Source organism: Cystoisospora suis, assembly GCF_002600585.1.
Source record: "Cystoisospora suis strain Wien I chromosome Unknown contig_4861, whole genome shotgun sequence".
Taxonomy (NCBI): Eukaryota; Apicomplexa; class Conoidasida; order Eucoccidiorida; family Sarcocystidae; genus Cystoisospora; species Cystoisospora suis.
The window spans coordinates 253-9261 of NW_027157653.1; the positions used below are offsets into that span (position 1 = coordinate 253).

The 9009-nt window shown below is 41.0% G+C and overlaps 3 protein-coding genes across 3 annotated transcripts; 2 read left to right on the forward strand and 1 right to left on the reverse strand.

The window, feature by feature from the left end:
* The first annotated feature begins 54 nt into the window (after positions 1 to 54).
* CSUI_008585 (kelch repeat-containing protein) lies at positions 55 to 3179 on the forward strand. Its single transcript, XM_068068713.1, has 4 exons — positions 55 to 422; positions 1223 to 1305; positions 1830 to 1933; positions 2760 to 3179. The coding sequence occupies exons 1-4, from the start codon at positions 91 to 93 to the stop codon at positions 3027 to 3029; spliced, it is 789 nt and encodes a 262-aa protein (XP_067919309.1). The 5' UTR covers positions 55 to 90; the 3' UTR covers positions 3030 to 3179.
* A 53-nt stretch (positions 3180 to 3232) lies between these two features.
* CSUI_008586 (uncharacterized protein) lies at positions 3233 to 4921 on the forward strand (the record flags this gene model as incomplete). The annotated part of the gene is made up of 1 exon (XM_068068714.1): positions 3233 to 4921. A coding segment is annotated over exon 1 (390 nt), but the record flags the coding sequence as incomplete, so codon positions are not given.
* Positions 4922 to 6415: 1494 nt separating this feature from the next.
* CSUI_008587 (uncharacterized protein) lies at positions 6416 to 8998 on the reverse strand (the record flags this gene model as incomplete). Its single annotated transcript, XM_068068715.1, has 2 exons — positions 6416 to 8125; positions 8452 to 8998. Coding segments are annotated over 2 exons (2091 nt in total), but the record flags the coding sequence as incomplete, so codon positions are not given.
* Positions 8999 to 9009: the final 11 nt, after the last annotated feature.

Genomic DNA, 9009 nt, shown 5'->3' on the forward strand with positions numbered 1-9009 from the left:
TTGTCTCCTTCTTCTTCTCCTTCGTCTTCTTCTTTTTTCTCTTCTTCTTTCAGAGTTTGTTCCAATGATAGCAGAAGACCAATACTCTCCATGCTAGGAGAGGGAGAAGAAGAAGAAGCATACCTCACATGCCACGAAGAAAGAAAAGAAGAAGAAGAAGAAGAGAAAAAGAAGAAGAAAACGTTCTGGGAGAAGGTTGACCTTCTTCGTGATTCCCATCATTCTTCCTTACACTCTGCTCGAGAAGGGAAAGAAGGGAAAGAAGAGTCTTCTTTTTCGGGTGTACGTACAGCAGAGGAGGATGAGAATGATGCTGTTGAAGTGGAAGTGACAAATGCGCTCTTCGAGTTTTATGCCGATAGTCGTGTGTGGGTTCTACACGAAATTAAAGGAGGCTCTCAGCAACCTTCTCCCAGATTCAGGTCAGCCTTTCTCCCTACATTACAGATAGATACATTACAGATAGATACATTACAGATAGAGAGATTAAAGACAGATTGAAGATAGACAGATAAATAGGGTCTTGGTATAGAAATATAGGTATGTATGTCTCTCGGTGTACGCATGTGTGTAGGCACATACAGATGCATACGTATCTCTTTCTCGGTCGATTTATGTATATACTAATGTATATATATATATTTCTACTTCTATTTACATGTGTCTACTGGTCTCTATCTCATTGTATTTCTTCCGCGTGGTCTTCCTTCTGTCGCTGTACATATGAATCTCTCTAGGCAGCTCTCTATTGCTCTCCACATACTTATATATGTAGATACACAGATGTCTCTTTCTATATGGATATCTTTGGAGTCCTCCATCAGACATGCTGTCTCACATCTAGTTTGTATGCAGGGTACTGTAAGCATATACATATATTCATACACGCTTATATGATGTATGTGCATAAACACCGCGACCATACTTATCTATGTGTATACGCACATCTTCGTCTCTTGCATGTAGACAGGCAGACGTCTTCTCTGTCGGTCATCTCAGAAACTAGGAAGAGAGTTATATATCTATATCTATATATCTATGTATATATGTATATATACATATACCTATATATATATATTTCTAGATATATCTCTCGCGAGTGATCTGAAGTTACCTTCAAGCTCTAAGGTCTTTGTCTTCGTGTCTGTCTTTTCTTCTTCTTTTTCCTTTTCTTTTTCATTCTCTTTCTTCTTCTTTCTTGTTGCTTTTCTGTATGTCTTAGACATAGCGCAGTGATATGTGGCGGAGGCATGTACATGTACGTCCTTGGAGGCACCGACGCCCACGGAAGGCTCTGCTCTCTCAGTAAGTCCAGTCCACAGGAAGAAAAGAAAAAGAAAAAGAAGAAGAAGAAGAGAAGAAGAAGAAAAAAGAAGAGAGACTTCAAAAGGAGAAGAAAGAAGAGGATGTGGGTGGTCTCTTCTTCTTCTTTGATCATAATTCCCATGCGAATATATAGAGGGTGCATGCGCATGCATGCAGAAGGATATGTGAGGCCATCCTCCTCTCTCATTTTGTCGATAAAGATGTCTCGACTTTTTCTTTCTCTCTTCTGTCTTCTGTAAATCGCATCAAGGATTTCTCGCTTTCTCTCTCATTGAGATTTCTACGTCTATCTATCTATCTATCTATCTATCTTCAATCTATCTATCTATCGTTAGTCTATCTTTAATCTATCTGTAGAAGGCTCTATCGATCTATCGTCAATCTCTCTATCTGTGTCGTTTTCTTTCTTTCTTTTGCTCTTTCTTTTCGCGTCCTATTTTCTTTTCTTTCTTCTTCTTCTTCTTTGTCTTTTTCTTTCTTTCTTTGTCTGTGTGTCTGTGTAGATTTGCTGTATCAGCTAGACATTCCTTCGAAGACTTGGAGATGCATCGACCTAGGAGGCGCGAAGATTCGCCCGGCAGACCTCCTCACTACTTTCGCCGCAGACGTAAGAAGACACGAGAGAAAAGCAAAGAAATGCACTGCCGCTCTCATTATTCAGAGAAAGACAGACAGACACGAAAGAGAAAGAATGAAAAGAAAGAAAGAAAGACTTTCGTATTGTTGGTGGGGAGAGAAGGAGAAAAAGAAAAGAGAGAGACAGCGAAGAAGTCTTAAGAATAATTCGTGTATAGAAGTAGTAGAAGAAGAAGAATAATAAAGAGCTAAGGAGAATAAGGTTTCATGTGCGGAAAAGAAGACGAAGAAGAAGGGTAGGAGATTTCCTATCTTTCTTCTTCGTCTTTTCTATCGTAGGCATGTCTATTAATATTTCATACATCTCTCTCTCTCTTTCTTGGTCTTGTATTGTAATGAATTCCATTCGTTTCTCTCTTTGGCTCTCTTCGTTTCTTTCCAAAGATAGAGCAGAGAAGGAATCTGATTCACTCCATATAGCCTATTTCTACATACCTAGAGAGAGAGAGAGGTCTTCTTTAACTTTCTCTCCAAGAAGGGGATAGATATATCTATAGACAAGTGTGTCAGTATGTATAGACACCTCTCTCTGTCTTCACAAACCACGAGGGATCTCTCTGTCTCTCTCTAGATATATATATATATAGATAGATAGATAGATGGATAAATAGATATGTATGACTAGATAGATAGATATATAAACGTCTAGGCATGGTTGTCGTGTCTTATATCTCTTTTAATTTCTCTCTCTTGTCTATGTCTTTCTCTCTATCTATCTATCTCTCTCTATATATATGTATGTATATCTCTATGCATGTGTATGTATATCTCTATGCATGTGTATGTGTATGTCTCAGGGGTGTTTGCATGTGTTTGGAGGTCGCGATAGCATGGATGAAGTGACGAATCTTCTGTACTCTGTCAGTCTCCCCTCTTCTTCTTCTTCCTCTTCTTCATCGTCTTCTTTCTCTTCAGTAGGGAAAGGAGAGAAGAAAAGTAGAAGAAGGAGAGTCCAAAGAAATCCACAAAGAAATTGGACTTCTTCAAGTTCACTTGCAGAAGGAGGAGGAGGAGGAGCAGGCGGGGTGTTTGCTTCTTTCTTCTTTTCTTCTTCTTCTTCTTCCTAATCTTTCTTTCTATCAAAGAAAGAAAGAAGTTATGTATGGATCTACTACGTAGACTCTACATACACATCACATACACTCTATATATACGCAACCGCAGACAGACGTATACAGGCTATATCTATACATACATAAAGATACGCTCGTCTACACTCTCTCACTATATATGTATATATATATGTATATATATGTTTCTATGGCGATGGTTAGAGATGGACGGGGAGTGGTGTATGTATGTGGCAGATGGAGATGTCTATAGAGAGATAGAAAGAGAGAATTACATAGGTGAGATAATAGAGTAGAGAGATCTCAGAATGGACTTTTGAAGTGTGTACCTCTCTCTCTCTCTAGATCTCTCCTGTGAGACCATTTGTCTGGATCCTGCACTTCAATGAACAAGAAGAAGAGGTCTTTCAAAGAGTTGGAGAAAAGCCCTCGAAGAAGAAGAAGAAGAAAGGGGAGACGAAGCGAAGCAACTTCTTCTTTTGATCTTGGCAGTAGTCACCTTGCCTCGATGAACTCTTCCTTTGCCTTCTTGTTCTATTCTCTTTCTCTTTTCATCTCTCTGCGTGCTTTCTTCTTCTTCTTTCTTTTCATCTTGAAGAAAGAGACAAGAAATGAGGAAAGAAAAAGCAAGATAGAGATAGATAGATTCAAGATGAGAAAAGAGTGAGAAAGAGAGAGTATGATGAATGAGTGGGTTGAAACAGACAAGAAGAGATAGGAGTCTGTCCTGTTGAGAAAAGCAATCTGTCTTTGTAAAGAGAAGGAAAAGGAGGAGGAGGAAAAGGAGAAGGAGGAAAAGGAGCAGCAGCAGCAGCAGCTCGACTTCCTTTCGATGCTGTTGCGCTTGTTTTGTCCCTTCTGTCTCCTGCTTGTCTCCTTCTCAACCTCTGAAGAAGCGAAAAGTTTCTCAGGCCATACATGTCTCTCTCTCCCCCCCCCCAGTGTATCTCTTCATCTTCATTTGATACACATACATCACCTACATTGCCCTTTCACAGTCAGTACATCTACCTATCTATCTATCTTTCTTCAATCTCTCTATCTTCACTCTATCTATCTATCTCTCTGTCTATTAATCTGTCTTGCAATCCTTCTATCTGTCTCTGTGTAGAGGACGTGTGAAGAATGAGGCTGTTGTATTCTTTTTCTCTTTCTTTCTTTCTTTCTCACTCTTTCTTTCTTTTCTTTCTCTGCTGCTTTTAAGGGGCTTTTCTTATACAGCGCATTAGTATACATGACCTATCAAATGTAGTCTAGAGACTTCTATAGAGAGATAGATATAGACATAGATAGATAGACCGTTCGCTTGTCAAGAGGAGAAGAAGAGGGGGAGGCTGAAAGAGGTGTCTCTTCTTCTATTTTTCTTTGGTACCTTATTTCTATCAAACAGATCTGAAGGACTACTTATGAAGCTACTCTTTTGACTTGTTGCTCTTCATCTTCTTTTTCTCTTCTTCTTTGTTTCAATGAGACACCCCATTACGAAAAGACACGTGAGATGGGGGAGGGCGCTAGCATATCTTGGCTCTTCTATCAATCTTTTCGACCGTCAGGAAACTTCTTATCTCCTCTTTTCTTCTACGTCTTCTTGTGCCTCCTCATGGAGAGTTTCCATGAGGTCTCTCGCCAAGAAAGAGAGAAAGAGAGGGAGAAATGTATTTTAGTCGAAGTTTATGGAACTATCTTTCTCTGGACTTATCCTGCATGGGGTGTATGTGTATATGCAACTACTCCCATCTATCTAGACACGCATATACATCTATATCTACATACCCACACACCATCCAGCTCTGTCACGCGTAAAATCTATCGATCTGTTTCTACCCCTACCTATCTATCTATCTATCAACCTACTTTATGTCTATCTGTCTATCTATCTATCTGTGGACTCATGGAGAGGATCTCCAAAGAAAGAAGAAGAAAATCCCTCTCGACAGATACACATTCGAACATTAGTATAGTGACTGCTCTTGTTCCTACCCAACACGAGAGGAGAAGGAAAGAAATCCATCGCCTCTCCAACTTAGTAGTAATAGTAATAGAAGTACGAGGAATCTTGAGAAGGCATGCCGTCATCTCTCTTTCTCTCCTTCCCTCTCTTTCTGTATGAACTTTCTTCTTCAATACTGAGAGAGCCTGTCCTTCCTATCATCCCCCAATCTCTTCAAGGAAAGGCGAGAAGAAAGAAAGAAAGAGTAAGAAAGAAAGAGACATGTTCCGACCAGTCACGATAAGAAAGAAGATTCAATATGATCCCTGCCCCTCTCCTATAGAAAGAGAGTTCTGAAGACGGCTCGTCTTCTCCAGAATCTTTCACTTATCTCTTTCTCAAAACACTGATAAGAGCCTCTCAGACCTCTCTCTCTCTCCTACCATAATAGTCTCACCTCATACAGCCGCAGACATACAGAAGAGAAAGAGAAAGAAGATGAAGAGAACTCGTCCACCTACTACTACTACTACTGTTAGTCTTGTGCCTCTTCCTCTTCTTCTTCTAGTCCTTCTACTTCTTTGAAGGTTCTTTCTGCGAGGACCGTCTTCAAGAAAGAGAAATGACGTTTGTCTACTTATGCAAGACATGCGGTACTAGCCTTCTTTGCTTCTTCTCTCCTGTTTCTCTTCAGTCCCTCTCTATCTATTATCTTCAGTCACTCCCGTGTATCTATCTGGAATCTATCTATCTCTCTTTGGTCTACGTGAAGTGGAGTACTTAGTTAGGTATCCGCGTGCATACATCTCTTCCAAAGTGTATCTCTTGAGCTCTCTCTTTCTCTCTCCGTCTCTCTATCTATCTCTCTATTTATCTATCTCTTGGCTCACACTGGCACATCAGTGAAGAAGAGTTTTTACTTTAGACTGTTCCTTCTTCTCATGGTGTACATACACTCGACAACAGCAGGCTGCAGCATGCATATCACAACGGAAGACTCCATGTGCTATACTCTTCATCTTCCTGTCCTTCATCTACCGTGAATCTCTCTCTTTCTCTCTCTCTACTTTGAATGGCCCTTTGCTTTCTCTCGGACAGAGCAACAAGGAGAAGAGAAAGAAGCACTCGAGAAGAGACAGACGAAACATAAGAAAAGAGAGAAAGGAATCGATGTCTCACAGGTCGATCCAACCCCGGGATCTATCTCGTTTCAGCGAAAGTCTTTTCTACAAGCACGAAAAGAGAGACAGAAAGAGAGAGAGATACTTCTTTTCTTCTTCTTCCTATTCGTATTAAATTGTCATTTTACTAAGCAATTAGGGATCGTACGTTGTAGGTATTTGCAACACACGCAGGTCTTCTTTTCCTTCATTCTTCTCCAGTCATACACACATATATACATATATATACATAAATATACATATATATATATATATATATATATATGCATATACGTATATGAAAATATATGCGTATGTATTTCCAGACTGATAAGAAACAGAACAAGAAAGATATGAAAAGGGATATAAAGCAGTTGGCATGTCTATTCCCCATATAGATATATATAGAGAGATAGATAGATACAGTAGATGAGAAGCATCTATCTGCATGTATATATGCTAGGTATGTGTGTTGGGGGATAGAGGTGGGAGAATATGAAGCTTGATGCTGGCGATCTTCATTAAGTCAGCGAAGGGATCTAAATTTTCATCTTGTTTTGCTTCTTCTTCTTCTTCTTTCTTGTTCCTTTCTTGGTCTCCTCCTTTCTCCTCTTTTTCTCCTTCTTCCTGTCTTTTTCTTCTTGCCCTCCCACTCTCTTCTTCTCTTTCTCTCCTTCTTTCGTTAGCATATGGCTCTCCAGATGGAAGAAGAAGATGTATCCCTTGACTGGGAGAGACACGTATCTCACTTTCTTTCTTTTTCTTCTCACTCTTATCGGCACCTTGTTTCGTAGAGTGATGAAGTCTATCAAACCTCTCTCCTTCTTCTTCTTCTTTCTCTCCCGACGTCGATCTTTTTCTCCCTTGACCGCTTCCTCCTTCTCCTCCTTCTTTGTGTTCCTCTAACTGAACTGAAGAAAGAGAAGAAGAAGAAGTATGACCATGAGAAATCTTTCGCATGCTCTTAGCCTTTTCATCTTGTTGCAGAGAAGTAGAGATAGACACGCAGACAGAAGATTCTCTCTTCTCTTCCGCTGGCTGGAGTTCCAGCAAGAAAGGAAGAGGAGAAGAAGAAGAGAAAGGAGAAGAAGAAGAAGAGAAAGGAGGAGGAGGAGGAGAAGAAGAAGAAGAGAGAGAAGACTCCTTCTGAATTGTTTGAGGTGTATGTTGACTCTGCTCGAGTTTGGCGTGGAAAGGATTTGACGGAGACAATCGATTTGCAGGACGAGGGAGAAGACCTCCATCGACGTGTTGCATCGAAGCGCCTACAGATGGAGGTTCTATCCCCGTCCTATCTCTCTCCTTATTCCTCGAGGAAGAAGAAGAAGTATGACACGGAGCAGGAAAAGAAGAAGAAGAAGGAAAGTGCAGAGGGTCTTGATCCATTGTAGGAGGAACTCTATAGATGCTGTAATCTTGTGTATTCTGTACAGGAGAAGAAGAATCTTTCGAGAAGACCTGGTAGCCTTTTAGATCCATTCCTGTATTCTTTATCATGACAAGACCGCCATCTCTTTCTCGATTAGAAACATAAGAAGAAGAAGAAAGATCGCCTGGGCCAGATGTCTTCGGTGAGGGAGCCTGTAATGAAGAGATATGAAGATTTCTCTGTTCGGATGAAATAGTATTATGAGATTCCTCCTTTCCTCCTTTCTCTCCGTCTTCTCCTAAGAGAGAGAAAGGAAGAAGAAGATCATCTTTCTTCTTCTCCTCCTCCTCCTCGCCAATCTGTGAGGTGTGATGGGTGTCGCCCGGGTGTACATACACCGCATGAGTTTGAGCTTCCTGACTGATGCCTCCAAGAGGTAAAGACGGCGCTTTGAGAGTTTCTCCAGTAGACGGGGAAGGATAAAGAGAAGAAGAGGAAAAAGAGAAATCCAGAGAGATAGGAAGTTCAGTAAGCAGAGACGAGGAGGAGGAGGAGGGTGAAGATAAGGGGAGAGAAGAAGAAGAGGAAGGAAGAGAAAGAGAAGGAGGAGGAGGAGCGGATGATCCAAAGAGATCTGTACGTACACCACAATCAAGAAAAGAGCCAATGTCTACATATCTCTCTCTCGTTCTCTGCAGACAAGCTTATCTCCTACTCTCTCTTCCTATTCTCTCTTCTCTCCCCCATCTCCCCCAGTCAGTCCTACATGTCTGAGAGAGAGAGACATACAACTCCTATTGTAGACAGGTAGATATTAGTAGGTAGATTGAAGATAGATAGATACATACATACACACATACATATCCATTCACTGAGTGAATATATATGTTTCGTTGTGTATCTCCTGTATATGTCTCTGTGTATGTCTAGAGTTGATAAGCGAAGTAGTACTGGACTGACCTAAGAGGTCGACATCTTCTGTCGTCATAAGACTACCTTGTCTTTCTTCTCCTTCTTTTTCTTTCCTCCTATGGTTAATATTGTCTTGACCCCCTTCGTGTTTTCTTCTTATTCTCTCCATCTCTTCATACTTCCTGTCTTGTTCATTACTTCTTCTCTCTTCTTCTCTCCTTCCTAGACCATCTCCGGGTGATCTTTTCCCCCCATGAGAGGCTTCTTCGATCCGCCCGGATTCTCTTTCTTCTTCTTTTCTTCTTCTTATCTCTTCTTCTTGTTGGTGCCGCGACAAAGAAGAAGCCGAGGCCCTCAAAGACTCTTGACGTGTAGAAGCGCGAAGGAGAGCAGAATGAGAGGACTGTGAAGAAGAAGAAGAAGCAAAAGTCACAAAACTTTCCGCATGTCTTCTTCCCTCCTTCTGCGGGGGTTTAGTGAGTTCGGGTGTATGTACACCACCTTGTGTGACAGATGACGAGGAAGGAGGCGTGCCATAAGGTGGAGGTCGTGAAGAAAGAGAGGGAGGAGAAAGATGAGAAGGATAAGAAGAAGAAAGAGAGGAAT